The sequence below is a fragment of the Spea bombifrons genome, chromosome 8 (assembly GCF_027358695.1).
Source record: "Spea bombifrons isolate aSpeBom1 chromosome 8, aSpeBom1.2.pri, whole genome shotgun sequence".
NCBI classification, from domain to species: Eukaryota; Metazoa; Chordata; class Amphibia; order Anura; family Pelobatidae; genus Spea; species Spea bombifrons.
The window spans coordinates 15464679-15483247 of NC_071094.1; the positions used below are offsets into that span (position 1 = coordinate 15464679).

Here is an 18569-nt window from a genome sequence, read left to right on the forward strand (position 1 = left end):
TGGACATATTGAGCCATGGGAGAATATACATCAATAACTGTTAACATCCTGTTAAATGATTAATCCCACAATATCCTCCCTAAATCCTAGACAGTTTACTGTACAACAGATACAAGTTAAACAGCCCCAGTTATTCATCTGCAAAGCCCCTCTTCTCCCCCACTAAAAACTCATTCATCCAGGTGACTCATGGAGAGAAGGGAGCTGGCATTGGTAGCCGACAGTGATCTTCATATTACCATATATTCTTTGCCTCTAGTTTGGGGCTTACAACCACCCAATCCCGTCTCAGCTGCTTGAGAGACCACTTGGATAGCAAAGGATTCCCAGATATAGGCCTGGATGTTGACGACATTAGGCCCCACTTGGTCAGGATCTCTCTGGCTTCCTCCGGAGTCATAAAGCCTACTGTGGAAGATTCCTTTTGAGCTAGAAGACGCACTGGAAATCACGATTTATAGGTAATCTAGTGAGATTGCAGGATGGACAGGATTTCCGCCTGTACCAAGAAAGATCCACCAACAGGAGAATATTTTGGAGATCTGGACATAGGCAGGCGTACTGCATTATCTTGTGATGAAGTGAAGGTACATCTCTGGGTAGGTTCCCCTTTATGTTCTTGGGCTTAGGTGCCTGATCTTGTTGCCCCCCCTCCCAGGATGGCCGAAAGCAGAGATTTTGTAACTTGGTGTAAATCTTCTTGGTTCACCTCCTGTGGGATCCCCCCCCCACTCAAATATTATTTTGTCTTGAACGGCCTTCAAGATCGCAGACTTTAATGTGATAGGCTTCCACTTCAGCTTCGAGGGCTATGTGGCCATTGGTCACAGTATTGGATTCCATTGCAAAATCTTCCAATTTTTTCTCCAAATGGTTTGTCTGCTCAACCAACTCCTGGCAACTTTTTGAATTCCCTCGTCCAACATTAGTGCCCGACTTCACAAATGCAATACTGGATGAATCGGCAAATATTCCTACAGAAACACTCCAAAATCTTGTGGAAAGCCATCCCACAAGAGTTAGCTGTTATAGCTGCAAAGAAGGGACCAACTACATATTAATGTCTATGTATTTAGAATGCAATGTCATCAAGATCCATGTTGGTGTAATGGTCAGGTGTCCCAATATGTTGGTCCATATAGTATATATTGTATACAATTAGTGTTTAACCAAACAGCAAAACAAGGCACAGTTGTATGTCCTGATGTCCAAATGTCTGTATCTGCCATGGCCCCCATAGATCCTCTTCTCCTGAGTATCCCATTTTGGCTAGTACCTGGCCTTGCTCCCTTCCCCAGACCTGTTTGCAGCATTCCCCTCAACCACAGCATTCTCTTGATATTATTCACTCCTGAATGGAGGCAGGCGCGTGTTGCTCAATGACTTCACGCAAGGGGACGTGGGCTGTCACGCAAGAGGTGTGGGCTGTCGCGTAAGAGGCGTGGGCCATAGCTTTAAAAGGCAGCACTCAGTTGTCCTGCTTTCCTGTGAGCACCTGTGCTGGTATTCTCTTTGTTTATAAGAGTTTCCTTGTTGCTGAACCCTGCTTGTCTTGACATCCCTGATTTTCTGGCATCCTGACCCTGGCTATTCTAATCGCTGACCTGTCCTCCGCTACCCCCGACTTTGGCTTCCCTACAGACCTCTCTTTACTAGTCCCGGGTGACTCTCCTGTCTAGGCTCAACCTCAGATTGTGTGGTTGTGTGGTAAAAAAGTTTTACTAGTAAATATTAATTCACATGTAAACTATTTTTTATAAATTTAATAAACGCTATGATTGAGAAAATGCATTTCTTGTTTTTATTTCCCCCAGTTATGCACTTCTACCCCCTATATGCCACTCTACCTTCCAGATATGCCTTATACCCTCCTATATGCCACTCTGCGCCTCTGATATGCTACTCTGCCCACCCAGACTTACTAATGCATCCCCAGACTAGTCCCCTGTGCTTCAGACTCTCTGGTGTCTAGTGGGGGCAGTCGGTGAACATCAATGTGCATAGACAACCTCTGCTGCTACACAGTACTTCCGCCAGGGCTTCTTTGACTGATCGTTGGATGGTCATGTCACGCCGGTGCTCCGTTATAGAAGCCCCGGCGGAAGCGTTGGGAAGCAGCAGAGGTTGTCTGTACACAGCGCAAATTTTCACCGGCTGCCAGCGAGGAGGATCCAGGTCCCCTGCAGCACTGAGGGGGATCTGGATCTTAGTCTTATAGTCTCTGGCAGCCGATGTGCACAGACAATCTCCGCTACTGCCCTGCACTTCTGCTGGGGCTTCTATGATGGAGCACCGGAAGGTCATGTCACGCCAGTGCTTGGTCATAGAAGCCCTAGCAGAAGTGCTGGGCACCAGCGGAGATTGTCTGCACGCTTTGCACAGATGTTCACTGACTGCCAGAGAGGTGAATCCAGGTCCCCTGGAGCGCTGTGGGGGATCTGGATCTTAGCCTTACAGTCAGACCTGTTTTTGAGCTCAGATTATAAAAGGGCCTCGAATATAAGATGAGGGGTATTTTTCAGAGCATTTGTCTTATATTCGAGCAAATACAGTAATAAAAATAACTGTTAAAACAATGATTGTGATGGTGTATGCATTGAACACTTATAAATGTATGGTTTCTACAGGGACATTTACCTGGAATAACATTAATCGTGGACTCTCTTTGGAGATTAGCATTATAACAACCATAAAACCTATAGAGAAGGAGGAAATTTATTTTTTAAATGCTTTCACAGGCTGATTCTGAAACCTAATTGTGTTATTTTTTGTCTTGTATATGTTGAAGGTCCACATATAATCTGGGACAAGGTTTATGGCTTCCAGTCAGCAAGAGCTTTGTCATACCCCCTATGGAGCTATCAATAAATCCCCTGGCAAGCTGTAAAACTGATGTCCTGGTTACTGAAGACCCTGCTGATGTACGGTAAGAACCTACATGTATAGAGCACAGCCATAGAAAAGAAATGTGCAAAGGTTTTATGTAACTACAGGTCAACCTACTTTGCATAGTTGGATATTAGGCTGTAAGCTCCACAAGGCAGGGACCTTTTTTCCTAATGTACTCATAACTTTTGTACCTGAATTAAAAAGGAGTTTTGACTACTTAATATGACAGCACTTATTGTACCTCCCCTTTATTATACTGTCAACTACTAACTTACTTAGTGAAGCTCTAAGTAACTCTGGCAATACTCAATAAATGAAAATATGTATACAGATATAGACAAAACACACCCTCTTTGAGTTTGGGAGTAGAGCATGATGGATTCATGGAGAGACTCCTTGACTGCCTGCCCAGTCCCCTCTTATGTCAATTAGGGCAAAGGGAAAACACAGTCTGGTCTGGCCTAACCAGACTTCCGTATACTAACTGGCTATGAGGGCTCTACATAATCTTAAATGCTGCATGCGCATGCCCAGGACAAACACTGAAACTCTGTGGAACTCCCAAGCAGATAGGAACTTTGCGCAACCTGCTAGAACTTTAACGGAGTGTAGCCAGGACCCGCTGCAACGGATCAGTGTTTTTTTTAGACAGTTAACAGATGGCGTCCATTGATTTCAAATGACACCTTACTCGTGGATGAGCTCCACAGGGAACCCCGAGACTTATATCTTTTTCCGCCTAGGGGAAATAGATTCAGTCGCCCTGGAACTCCTCAGTCGGTACTTTTCCACGTGCACCCAGTAAATCTTTACAGAAATGTCACTTGTGACTCCAACACCCAATTAGAGCCATATTTGAACTAGAGACAGCGGGGACCCTGAGCTATCAAGTGAAAGGGAGCATGATTTGGCGGTAGTATCCAGGCGTAGCCATCACAATAAAAATAACACAGTAGCCACAAACTATATTGGTGAAAACCTGGAGAAAGATGAGAACTCAAAATAATAACAAATCAGCTATCTCAGGCAATACATAACCTTTATCAAACAATATGATACAGATGTAAATGTAATGGTACATGCATGCAGATTATAAACCTACAGCTACAAATAGTTTATTACATATCGATAGCTGGCACTTTTGAGCCATTCAAAAAAGGTATCACAATAGGACAAAACCCTAGATTTAGAAGGAACTGTTCATAAACTCGGGACTTTATTGATAAAACAAAATCTATGACAGAAAGGATATTGTAAAAGATACTTAAAAAGACCTACCAAAGAGCAGTAAACTCTGAAGGGGATGACCTATTAAAAGACACCAACAAAGATGAGCTGTGGAAAATCATAAGATGCATTGTCAGGCACCAACCTACTCAGCCAGGAACATGCTGTGATTCTATACCCTCAAGGATGGTGCCTTACACTCTGGAGCACCCAGACCTCACTATTGCTAGCAGCTGTGCCTGGATTAGCCTGCCTATATAAACCTGCCATGCCCTTCAGTCAGGGCCTTGGCATTACTGTTTGAGGACAACTTTGCTCTGGCCCTGTATTGTTCCTGCCGTCAGACCTGCCATCGGGCTTCCAGCCAAAGAGACTTGTTACCTGTATTTACTTGTCCTGCCAGTTTCCTCAATATAGACTATTTCCTAGTATTCTACCTCTGGTGTCTTCCTTTGCGCCTGTCTGTTTCCTCCCTCAGCTATGAGCCACCGTGGGGTACAGACAGACCCCCAAGTATCCCCTGCTACTGGGCGCCTACCCGACCTGCTTGGCATTCCTGACAGGGATATTCGCTTTCCTGCAAAACCTGGCTACGTGTGTTCTGGAGATACATGAGGAGTTTACTAGAAACCAAAGCCCAGGTGAAGCCAAGGACAAGGACACCTAGTAAACAAACCCCAAAGAAAACATCCAGGTCCAGCTTCACACGTGCTCCACTTACCAACGAGGAGATGCAGAAGAGGTGTGAGTCCAACTTATGTTTCTACTGTGGAGAGGAAGGACACAGGATATCTTTATGTCCGCTTAGACCCATGAAATCCACTTTATCCGACAGCCAACCCCGGACCCAGGAACCTACACTCTTGGAACAGGAGCAAAACCTGCCTCTTCTTCCACCTAGGGATCTTGTCTCCACCCAGTCCACAACACCTGGGAATACTGCTGCGTCTGTTGCCATGTCGGACAATCTCCAGACCCTATCTGATCCGAATGAATGGTCTGATAATGACAGTGTGCTTGCTGATGACTGATTCAGATAGTACTGACACACCTGTGTTTGAACACCCCATGGTCGCTTGTGTATTTACTACTACCAATCTCATCACTCTTGGAAACAAAAGAGGAAGAACAGCAGACCCCAAACTGCAAACCTAGGGGCTCCTGGAAACGTCCTAGTCTCCAATGGGACAATTTTGCACTGAACAAGTCTCGAATTGTCACGGAACCTGGTCCATACGGATGACTGAAAGGACCCAGCGCGCCCAAAGATTGTGTGCAGGAGTTACGGTGCCGTAGTGGAGTTGGATAGGGCCTGGTTGCAGGGCGACCACAATCACCCAGGTGTTGAGCACCTAGGGTTGTGCAGCCACATACCAGCGCCCTGACATAGCAGCAGATGTAATCCAAAAGGAAACAAAGTGATATCCTGCAGGCACCCTGGAGCAGGCATGAAACATATCACTAGAATCATATGCAGGATGCTGCAGGCTGGGAGTATGGAAGCTAAGCAAAGGATATAGCAGAAACATAACAAGCAAGGGGGACAGAGCGAGCAAGAGACAGAGACAGAGAAACCAAGCAAGAAACATAACCAGACAAGACATACATAATACAGGGCACAACAGGGAACAAGACAGGACACCCCGCTGCCGGGGAAACAGGACAGGCTGACACACATAAATACAGGAACTAGCCTAGGACTGTATGATAACTATTGGAGATTCCGTCACATCTTATGGCCATAGTATGCTTAGCCCACCACTACACCAAAGTACTCCAATGACGGTGGGTCCTAATGCTAATCCCTGCTGACAATGGTACGAAACAAACTAAACATGAAACCCAAACACATAGCAATGAGAGACATACCTGTAGACTGCACACTGAGACAAACAGAACACACAGGTGGGGCACACCTTATAAAGGAAACAGAGCTGAAGCAAAGAGCAGAACTAGAAGCAAGGAATGGAAGATCAGAACAGAGCATAAGGAAATCCAGGAATGGATTAAAGCAAAACAGAGAAACTGAAGCAAGATAGATATGCAGCTCCGCAGCCTGGGTAGAACGTGACACGAATGCTATGAGGAGCATCTCCGTGACCAAAGGTCTGTTATATCCTCCTCCTCTTCGGCCGTGACCCAGTCCAGTCCTGGTAACACCCAACCCCACTCGGTTCAACCCCATATACTTGTACATGTTAGGAGCACTTTCAGCACCATTGGATACTGCCATTCGACAGTCCTAGGAGCGCCTAGAGGCCGCTCCTTGGGGGGGTGAAATATGGTCAGGCACCAATCTACTCAGCCTGGACCATGCTGTGATTCTATACCCTCAAGGATTATCAACAACCACTAGTGGCCACCCAGACCTCATTATTGCTAGCAGCTATGCCTGGTTTCCTGGATTAGCCTGACTATATAAACCTGCCATGCCCTTCAGTCAGGACCTTGGCATTAACGTTTGAGGACCGCTTTGCTCTGGCCCTGTCTCTGTATTGCTCCTGCCGTCAGCTATGCCAGTGGGCTTCCTGCCGTCGGGCTTCCAGCCAAAGAGACATGTTACCTGTATTTACTTGTCGTGCCAGTTTCCTCAATATAGACTATTTCCTAGTATTCTGCCTCTGGTGTCTTCCTTTGCGCCTGTCTGTATCATCCCTCAGCTATGAGGCATCGTGGGGTACAGACAGGCCCCCCAAGTATCCCCTGCTACTGGGCTCCTACCCGACCTGTATAGGTACATACGACAAAGCTTGGTCCACAATCAAAAAGATTCTGATTGTGGGTAAGCACAGTGATACCTACATTCAGATCCCGTACAGACTACCACTTTGCTAGAGAAACCAACAGTCACAGTACGTAGAGGGGGGAGCAATATCTGGTATCCATTGGTACATTCACATCTTGAAGTGAAACCAGTGACATCATGGATACCGACTATAGGTATGTAATGTTGTGTCCGCTGTAAGGCTTGTAAATTTGTCACACTTTCAAAGAAATTTCTCAGTAGTAGGAACCAGAACATTTTTTGGATTAAATCATTCAATTGTTGTACTTCTGTGGTAGGGTATCTTATAGATTGGACATGCAAAACAATCAGACCCTTGAAATTAAAGGTTCTTGAATACCTACGTACCATTCGCCGGAATATTAATACCTTGGTGGCCCAGCATGTTAGACAATATACACATAGCAATGTCTGACATTTATTGGCATTGAACTGTGTGTATATTGTCTGACATTTATTGGCATTGAACAGATAAAAGCTGGCCAAGAGAAGGCAATTGGCATAATAAACTTCTCCAGAGGGATTTATTCTGGATCTATACCTTGAATACATTAACCTCTTTTGGTATGAACAAAGAATTTAACTTCACCCCCTTTCTATAAGTTCATTATTGATTGTATTGGTGGCCCTTTATCGAGGCACCATTCATTCTGTTTAAATTCCACTGCTAAATGCCCTTTGTCTGGGTTCTTACAATCTATATGTCAGGCTCATCATATCTCAGCCTTACTGGATGTTGGAGTCCAGAGCGCAGGAGTGTAAGAACACATACAGTGATAGAAAACACACTTCACCAATGAGACAAAGGCTGAATGTTTGAATATAGGTATATTAAACAAAGCAGACATCTCACCATAAGCAGCAGAGTATGAGGCATATCATGTATACAGACTGTTGGGGAGTATGAAGGTAGAAAAGTCCAGGTAAGTATCCAAAAGGGTCTGGGACAGGTAGCAAACAAAAAAAGGGAAATCCAATAGGCAGTCCAGGTCAAAAAGGTGGTAGGTAGGTAGGTAGGTAGGTAGGTAGGTAGGTAGGTAGGTAGGTAGGTAAATCCAGTACACAGATCCAGAGTCTGGCATGAACTGCAACTCCAAAGAACTTAATGAACTCACAAGTTACTGGGAGGCAGGGATATAATGCCTGTTCATTAGGTCAGGTGTGAGTGGTCTAGACTTCAGGTGAGGAAGGCAGAGTAATAGCATAACCAAACACAGCTGAACATGAATACACAGAACATGGATTACATACATAGTCAGACATGCATACATGGTACAGGATGCCACAAAGGACAGACAACAAGGCAAGGAACACAGGGGATGGAGTGAGGAGCTGAGATCCTCAGATGTATAAGGAAAAGAGGGCAAAGGTACATAAAATACAGACACAACTAAACAAGACAGAAAGCTGTGGAGAGGAGTTCAATTCCAGGCAGACCTCTTAAAGGGACGGCCACGCCTGGCAGTTTGCAGGGTTAGGGCTGAATCCTGACACTAAATAAGCATACATCCCCGCCCCCACTTGCCTCCCACTGCTCCTGAAGCTTTCTGTCCAGCTGATAGCACAGTGCGAGCAGCCTCGGTTCCCCGCAGGGTCATATGACATCACTTGACCCTGATACACTTCTGTCTCCCCATGCCGGATCAAAGTACTGTAGTTTAGAAAGTGCCTTTAACCAGGAACGTTGCTTCCCAATTCGGAAGGGCCGTTTGAAACTATTTTGAACTGGTACGAGGAGTCATGAACAAGGGGTCTCAGGGGTTGCACCGGGCACGGGCCCCATCGCAGCTGTGACCTCTGTGAGCCCTGTAGGTACCAGGTCTGGCCCCTCCCCGGGGTGTCAATGTCTGCCACATGCTGTAGACGGATGCCTGTTTTAAAAGAGTTTAGGAGGCGGTCAATGATGTAGCAAGGCATTTAGCAACACCAAACACCCACCCCAGGATTTGACGCTTGCAAGATGGGGGCGCATCCTTTAAAAAAAAAAGGAGGTACTGTATGTGTGACAGAATGAGCTGTCATACAGGGGCCCAAGGTACTCAGAGATGGCTCCAGCCTGGCTGCCAAACAAGCAGGAACTCCATTGTTTAATTAATCCCATTAACAGGATGGCTACCAGGGGGATATTCAGTAGCTAAAGGGGATTAAAGGTTGGGTTGTCTACATGTACCTGTTTATCAATGTTGATTTATGTTAATGAAGTTCTGTGGCTATATCAGTCTGTGGGTACACATAGCAGGGTTCCAAGGTGCGCATGCTGACTGGTGCTGGAAGTGATTCCGGGGACAACAGGAGGATACATGTAGGTGATCTCTGGGAGTTACTACAGCTCTCTTGGTGAACCCGTTACAGTATGTGATAAAAAATAATAATAAAAAAAACAAGGGAAAAAATCAAAATAGCTAAAAAAAGTGGTAACGTTTAAAAATAATTATGCAGTGATTGTCACGCACAGCATAGAATAGGACCTGTAATCAGGTAGAACAGCGTGTGCAAGTCCAATAGACAGATCACAAGAGTCCAGCACAGAATAGCCAATGAGCAAGCCGAGGTCAGGAAGCCAGAAGTCAGGATCGTTGCAGGGTAAGCTGAGGTCAGGAAGCCAGAATTCAGAATCGTCGTGAGGGAAGCCAGAGTCAAACGCCAGGAAAACAGGAACAGGAAATCACACGGGAATGGCGTGCAGAGGAACGTGGCGCGGCGCGGAAGCTGTCTCGCGGAGGCGGGAGGTCTCCCTCTCCTCCGCGGTGGTTGTGGCTGCTGTGGCAAGGCGGGAGGTCTCCCCCTTCTCCGTGGCGGCTGAGGCTGCTGTGCCGAGGCGGGGGGTCTCCCTCTTCTCCATGGTGGTTGCGGCTGCTGCGGCAAGGCGGGAGGTCTCCCTCTTCTCCGCGGCGGCAAGGCGGGGGGTCTCCCTCTTCTCCGTGGCGGCTGCCGGTCCGAGGACCCGGAGGCACCGGCAGCCAGGTATGTGACAGTACCCCCCCTCGAAGGGGCGACCCCTGGCAAGACCAACACGTCTCCTGGCGAGGAAAACACGTACCAGACGAGGAGCGTTGAGACGAGTAGCGGGTACCCAGGAACGACTCTCCGGACCAAGACCTCTCCAGTGGATCAGATACTGCACGCTCCCCTGTTGTCTGCGAGTGGCCAGAATCATTTGAGGACATCGCCGAAGTGGATCTGCGCCCGAAGTCCCCGCAGCAGACGATCTTGTGGTAGTAAAGCGATTGCACACCAGAGGTTTCAGAAGAGAGACGTGAAAGACTCGAGGAATCCGGAGGGTTCGAGGTAAGAGGAGTTCGTAGGCCACTGGATTGATCCGACGAATGATAGGAAACGGACCAATAAAACGTGGAGCCAATTTCATGGAAGGAACCCTGAGCTTGAGATACCGGGTGGACAACCAAACCCTCTCTCCCGGCAAATACGCAGGGGCACTGGAGCGTCTCTTGTTAGCTTGATGCTCCTGACGCCTGCCCGCCTGTTGCAATGCCTCTAGTACTGATGACCACGTGGACCGTATGGTAGCCAATCTCTCCTGTAATTCCGGAACCGCAGAGGCAGGAAACGTTCCGGGAAACGACTGCGGATGCAGACCATACAAACAAAAGAATGAAGATACTGTGGACTCCTGTACGGAGTTGTTACGGGCAAATACAGCAAAAGGTAGCAGATTAACCCAATTGTCCTGGTGGTTATTGACAAACAGGCGTAAGTACTGCTCCAAGTGTTGATTAGCCCTCTCCGCTGCTCCGTTGGATTGGGGATGATACACGGACGAGAATGCCAGAGTAATACCCAAGGCTCTAGTAAATTCACGCCAGAAGCGTGCTACGAATTGTGAACCTCGGTCGGAGACAATCTCGGTCGGTAATCCGTGGAGACGGACGATCTCGCGTATAAAGACTTCGGCCAACATGGCAGCAGAGGGCAATTTTTTCAACGGAATCATGTGAGCCATCTTAGAAAAGCGATCAACGATAACAGTATGGCCTCTGGAGTTAGGTAAGTCCACAATAAAGTCCATGGCTATGTGCGTCCACGGCGTCGAAGGAAGAGGCAGAGGATGCAACAGGCCAGCAGGCAGTCTCTTGGAAGATTTGTTAGCTGCACACTTAGTACAGGACTGGACGAATAAGACCACGTCCTTGGCCCAATTCAGCCACCAAAAAGTTCTGGAGACGAGATCCTTCGTGCGTGTAATTCCCGGATGTCCCGAGATGTCTCGAGACTGGAAATGAACAGGAACAAACAACTTGCCAGCAGGTAGAGACACCAGAGCTTGGGATTGCATACTGCCAATACGATCCAGAAGGGGAGTACGACAGGTAAGTTGAATAGCAGCCATGACCTTGGTAGCCGTAACGATCGCCTCGGGTTCATGACACTCCTCGTCAGGAAACGTGTGCATACGTGAGAGAGCATCAGCCTTGATGTTCTTGGACCCGGGACGGTAGGGCAAAACAAAGGGAGATCGCGACAGGAACAAGGACCATCTCGCTTGACGAGGATTGAGACATTTTGTGGTCTCAATGTACTGTAAGTTTTTATGATCCGTCAAGATCAAGGTAGGAACTTGTACACCCTCCAGCAGATGTCGCCACTCCTCCAGGGCAAGTATAACCGCCAACAGTTCCTTGTTGCCAATGTCGTAATTCCTCTTCGCAGAAGAGAATCTCCTGGAAAAATAACCGCACGGGTGTAGTGGCCCACTATAGGAGGCCCTCTGGGATAGAACAGCCCCCACGCCCGTCTCTGATGCATCCACCTCCAGAACAAATGGTAGTAAGGGATCCGGATGTCGCAGTACCGGAGCTGTAATAAACCTCTCCTTCAACTGGTCAAAAGTGGAGACGGCACCGGGTGGCCATTCGATGGTATTGGCCCCTTTCTTGGTAAGGACCGTCAAAGGAGCAGCAATCTTAGAATAGTCTCTGATAAAACGTCTGTAATAGTTGGCAAATCCCAAAAAGCGTTGTAATGGTTTCAGACCCATAGGCTGCGGCCAGTCCTTGATAGCCCGTACTTTGAAAGGGTCCATCTCAAACCCCTCCGGGGAAATGACATACCCCAAGAACATGACCTTGCGGACCTCGAAAGCACATTTCTTCAGCTTGGCGTAGAGCCCATGTTCCCGCAGTCGGTGTAGCACTTTGGCTACCTGCGTGCGATGAGTCGAGAGGTCCGAGGAATAAATCAAAATGTCGTCTAAATACACCACGACAAACTGTTGCAGGAAATCTCTGAGGCAATCGTTTATGAACTCCTGGAAAACAGCTGGCGCATTGCATAACCCGAACGGCATCACTGTATACTCGTAATGTCCTGATCGTGTATTAAAAGCCGTCTTCCACTCATCGTCGGCACGAATTCTAACAAGGTTGTACGCCCCCCGAAGATCCAGCTTGGTATAAATGGTAGCTCCGCGCAGACGGTCAAAAAGTTCGGAAATCAACGGAATGGGGTAGGTGTTACGTCTCGTGATCTTGTTAAGACCCCTATAATCAATGCACGGGCGAAGCTCTCCATCCTTCTTCTTTACAAAAAAATATCCTGCTCCAGCGGGTGACGTAGATCGGCGAATAAATCCCCGAAGAAGATTCTCCTCAATATACAACTCCATGGCTTTAGTCTCTGGGACGGAGAGCGGATAAACCCGACCTCTGGGCGGCATGGTACCAGGAAGCAGATCGATGGGACAGTCGTACGGCTCAGGAAGAAGTGAGGTCCCGATGGAGTTCAGTGTCACCGAAGTAGTCCTCAGGGGTGTGAGGCAATGATCCATACAGGGGCTGCTCCAAGCCGTAATCTGATTGGTACACCAGTCAATAGAAGGGTTGTGACTACGCAGCCAAGGATACCCCAATATAATCGGAACAGAAGGAGAACGGATGACCAACAACTGCAACGGTTCGCTGTGAACCACTCCCACGGAGAGGGTAAGTGGTGACGTGTGAAGAGTTATGTGCTCCTGAAGAAGAGGTCTCCCATCGATAGCCTCCACGGATATCGGATTGGGTAGGGGAAGGGTGGGAACCAGAAACCGGGTACAAAATTCAGAGTCAATAAAGTTGCCGGCGGCGCCGGAATCCAAAAAGGCCATTGTGTCTACGGAACCTCTAGACCAGACTAGTCGAACCGGAACTGTCATACGGGTGATCTTGGTCTCAGGGGAAGGTCGGATAACACCTATAGTAGGTCCCCTCAGCCTACCTAGGTGCGAGCGTTTCCCGGCCTCTTTGAGCAGTTCCTGAGAAAATGTCCCGAAAGGCCGCAATACAGGCACAGTCCCTCTCTTCTCCTCGTGCTCTTTTCATGCTTAGTGAGTCTAGCTGCCCCCAGCTGCATAGGTTCCTCTGCGCACTCAGGCAAGGTGGAAGAGGACGGAACTTGGGAGAAATGGCGTACGGTGTCCCGAACTCCTCTCTCCTGCCGTCTCAGGTTTTCACGTTGCACTTGTCTTTCACGAATACGTAAGTCCACCTGGGAGACGTACTGTATTACGGCGTCCAGTTCCGTAGGAAGATCTCTAGCCGCAATCTCATCCTTGAGGGATTCAGATAGTCAATTCAGGAATGCAGCGACTAGAGCCTCGTTGGTCCAGTTGACCTCTGCCATCAGGGTGCGGCATTCAATAGAATACTCCTGGAGAGAACGAGAACCTTGGCGGATAGAGAACAATGATGCGGATGCCGTGCTCCTCCTCCCAGGAACGTCAAACACAGAACGTAGACTTGAGATAAATTCTGAGTAAGACCGAACCGTAGGGGCATTACTCTCCCATAGTGGAGAGGCCCAAGCCAGTGCCTTGTCAGTGAGCAGAGAAATTACATAGCCCACCTTAGGAGAAAGTTCGAAGTGGATCTCACATTGGTTGCGGTGAGATCCTGCGGGCTCTCCACCATAACGCTGGGGAGGAGGTACATGAACTGGTACGGGATGAGTAGGACAAAGGACACTAGGGGGCGCTCGTGTATACCAGTTTGAAAATAGAAAATAAAACAGAAAACAAATAATAGTGTAATATTATGCACAAATGGTAGCGCTATATGTCTATATAATGCACTCACAATATGTACATATTTTCATGCTTCATAAACCATCCAATCCTCCAGGTGGATATGTGGTTGAGATATGCAAAGAAGCAGAAGACAAGTGGGGACCACAATGGTGTAGTATCTAAGAATGGTGTAACACGCAAATGTAGAGAGACACTTACACTTTTTGAGAGGGTATAATACCCATATACATCAGGTGTTTTTCCTCTGTTTCCTTCTCCAGTGCTTCTGGATGTTTCCCAGTACTCCACTGGTGTGAAACTGCACTTTCAGGTTGAATAGAGGTAAATCCACAATATATTCGAATAAAAAATACTATTTATTTAAGGCTATCCGCCAAAATAAAACTGGTTAACAATTATCCACTAAGGGATGTTAAAACATAAATAAAAGTCCAAATAAAAGAGCTCTATAAAATCCTCTACGCGTTTCGCCGAGTTGTGGCTTCATCAGGAGTATCTTCATTGTTTGGTTTGTAGTTCCTTTTAAATGTGCGGGGCGCCATCTTGGTCTGCCGGCGTCTGACGTCGATCCGTACGTTGTCATCACTCCGTCCCTCGTCCGTCACTCCGTCCATCCTTTGACCCTCCGCGTGTGCCGCGAAGATCCAACGGTAAGTAAAAAAACTTTATTAATTCATTTGAATGGCGCTCGAACACGCAGAATGCGTGCCGCCATACTACGATCTCCGGCAATGCTGGGATCGATCATATACCATACCAGGGACTATATCCCTACACCGTGCTCAAAACGGAAGAGGGTGAACCGCATTGTAGCTAAACGGCGGTACGAAAAAGGTGGTAGTGTAAGTATTTCTTATATTCCCATGCCGCTTGTTAAGTCCGTGGGATAGACAGTGCATGGGGAAATAAATTCGAATAATGAAAGGTGAGGGTTAAAGTGCCAGAAAACATATAGGGGACATCAAATAAAAACAAGAAAAAGACAATACCAGAAAAAAGTTGTAGATTGTCAAGCAAGCCGATAAAGGGGGAGCGACGGTGGTGATGGATCGCCTTTACTATATAAAAGAATCTAGAAGAATCTTAGATGATACTATCACTTACAAAAAACTAGGGAAAGACCCGACAAAGGACTTTAGTATTATCCTATATGACATTTTGGAGGAAGGCCTGGAACAAGGCATCCTAAGTAAAAAGGAGTTCAACTACCTTAAAAAAGAACACCCCAGACTACCGGTTTTCTACTTTCTTCCTAAGATTCATAAGGACTTAAGGGAGCCACCCGGTAGACCCATCATCAGTGGGATCGACTCCCTTACGTGTAATACATCAGAATATGTAGATCATTTTCTCCAGAAATATGTCCCCAAAATCCCAGCATATCTCAAGGATACCACTCACCTCCTTAACACATTGAAAGATATAACTTGGTCCCCAGGATGGCTCTGGGCTACAATGGATGTTTCTTCGCTTTATACGATTGTAGACCATGAACAAGGCCTGGAAGCAATAAATAGCACCTTATCGAGAGATACAGATATGAATCCATCACAGAAATCTTTTATCCTAAAATGTATTAACTACATACTGAAACATAATTATTTTTGGTTTGAGGACGAAATTTTCCTCCAACTCTGTGGGACGGCCATGGGCACCAGGTTTGCACCGAGCTACGCTAATCTGTTCGTAGCTGAGTGGGAACATCAATTCATATGGAATAATAATCCATTCGGTGCAAGCCTGGTGCTCTGGAAGAGATATATAGACGATATTCTCATAATTTGGAAGGGGTCAAAAGAAAGTCTAAATGAATTCATTGAATATACCAATAACAACAAATTCAACTTAAAGTTTACCTCAAATGTACAAAGTCAACAAATTGAATTTTTGGACTTAGAACTGTTCTCAGAAGACAACCAGATATGCTCAAGAAATTATAGCAAACCCACAGACAGAAATGGGTATATAAACTACAACAGTTGTCATCATCCCCAATGGCTCAACAATATTCCTAAGGGCCAACTTTTAAGGGTAAAGAGAAATTTTACAAAAAGAGAGGATTTTGAACTCAAAGCAAATGAAATTAAACAGAAATTTTTAGAAAAAAACTATCCGGAGGAAAAACTAGATAATAGTCTCCGCGAAGTAGAAGTAGTGGACAGACAACAATTACTTGGGAACAAGAATAGGTCACCAAAAACATCAAAAGAGAGTGACTTCAGTTACTCCTTCTTTACACAGTATAACACCCAAGCAAGTAAAATCAAACAAATTATTAACAAACATTGGCATATACTAAAAAATGATGAAGTCCTGGGTACGGCACTGCCAGAGAAACCACAAATAATTTTCAAAAAAACAGGATCACTAAAAACAATACTGGCCCCAAGCGTCCTACCGAAACAAATAGCAACACAAAACCCCAAAATGTTTGTAGGAAAAAACCAAATGGGTTTCATAAATGCGGCTATTGCAAGATGTGTACATCACTCCCCCAAAAAACTAATCAATTTACAGGCACATTAACAGGTCAGACATATACTATTAAACATTTTATAAATTGCTTAACCAAAAATATAGTATATTTATTAGAGTGTGGGTGTGGCCTACAATATGTAGGGAGAACGATAAGACCCATGAAGGAACGAGTACTAGAACATTTCGGGAACATAAGAAATAAGAACACCAAACATAGTGTCCCCAGACATTGTAATATGTGCCCAAAATTTTCCATAGAATCCCTAAAGATTATAGGTATAGACTGGGTTCCTCCCAATTGGAGAGGGGGCAGTACGGTTGATAATTTATCCAGACGAGAAACAGAATGGATTTTTAAATTAAAAACTTTTAAAAAAGGGGGTTTAAATATGGAGCTAGACATACTTACGTATATGTAATAATTTTTAGTTGATTATACCCAATACTATCAATATAAGCTATATATTTCACACATTCATTGTTAGAGGAAGTAATATTAACACAACCCAATTATACAACTACACATATATTCTTTTATTTATTTTTTATTTATTTTCTTTAATTTTTTAATTTTTTATTGAAGTGCATTTTATGTAAATAGGGACAATGCTTTTTTCATAATGTGAATAGGGACAATACACTCTACATATTCATCACCAGATACAGATATATATACATCACACAATAAACAACATAAATTTATTCATACATTTTCAATTTTTCATTTTATTTATATTTATTTTTATTTTCATCCAATAACAATATTGTTGTAAACACTATATATATTACATAACATATGTATTTTAATATTATCTTTTTGAACATCACATGTCTCCATCAATATATACAAACCACATAAATGGATCATTTAATTATTCAAATCCAATTGAGTACCTATATGGAGAAAGAATAAATAATACATTGTATTAATGTGCCCCATGATAATAGATACAGTAAAATACAAGATACATTTGAACATAAGATCTATATCTGGTATATTGAAATCTACAACTTTTTTCTGGTATTGTCTTTTTCTTGTTTTTATTTGATGCCCCCTATATGTTTTCTGGCACTTTAAGCCTCACCTTTCATTATTCGAATTTATTTCCCCATGCACTGTCTATCCCACGGACTTAACAAGCGGCATGGGAATATAAGAAATACTTACACTACCACCTTTTTCGTACCGCCGTTTAGCTACAATGCGGTTCACCCTCTTCCGTTTTGAGCACGGTGTAGGGATATAGTCCCTGGTATGGTATATGATCGATCCCGGCGTTGCCGGAGATCGTAGTATGGCGGCACGCATTCTGCGTGTTCGAGCGCCATTCAAATGAATTAATAAAGTTTTTTTACTTACCGTTGGATCTTCGCGGCACACGCGGAGGGTCAAAGGATGGACGGAGTGACGGACGAGGGACGGAGTGACGACAACATACGGATCGACGTCAGACGCCGGCAGACCAAGATGGCGCCCCGCACATTTAAAAGGAACTACACACCAAACAATGAAGATACTCCTGATGAAGCCACAACTCGGCGAAACGCGTAGAGGATTTTATAGAGCTCTTTTATTTGGACTTTTATTTATGTTTTAACATCCCTTAGTGGATAATTGTTAACCAGTTTTATTTTGGCGGATAGCCTTAAATAAATAGTATTTTTTATTCGAATATATTGTGGATTTACCTCTATTCAACCTGAAAGTGCAGTTTCACACCAGTGGAGTACTGGGAAACATCCAGAAGCACTGGAGAAGGAAACAGAGGAAAAACACCTGATGTATATGGGTATTATAACCTCTCAAAAAGCATAAGCGTCTCTCTACATTTGCGTGTTACACCATTCTTAGATACTACACCATTGTGGTCCCCACTTGTCTTCTGCTTCTTTGCATATCTCCACCACATATCCACCTGGAGGATCGGATGGTTTATGAAGCATGAAAATATGTACATATTGTGAGTGCATTATATAGACATATAGCGCTACCATTTGTGCATAATATTACACTATTATTTGTTTTCTGTTTTATTTTCTATTTTCAAACCGATATACACGAGCGCCCCCTAGTGTCCTTTGTTCTACTTTTAAAAACACCTGGAGAGTGTTTTGTACGGGCTGCAGCTGGGTATCCGGATTTAGTGACAAGAAAAAGGGAAGTATATT

The 18569-nt window shown here is 45.2% G+C and overlaps 1 protein-coding gene across 1 annotated transcript in view; it reads left to right on the forward strand.

The window, feature by feature from the left end:
* The window catches only part of ASTN2 (astrotactin 2), a 715352-nt gene that overhangs the window by 167428 nt on the left and 529355 nt on the right, over window positions 1-18569 (forward strand). Inside the window, exon 8 of the mRNA XM_053473898.1 lies at window positions 2789-2926. Within this exon, the coding sequence (XP_053329873.1) occupies window positions 2789-2926 (138 nt within the window). The remainder of the gene's footprint in view (window positions 1-2788; window positions 2927-18569) is intronic.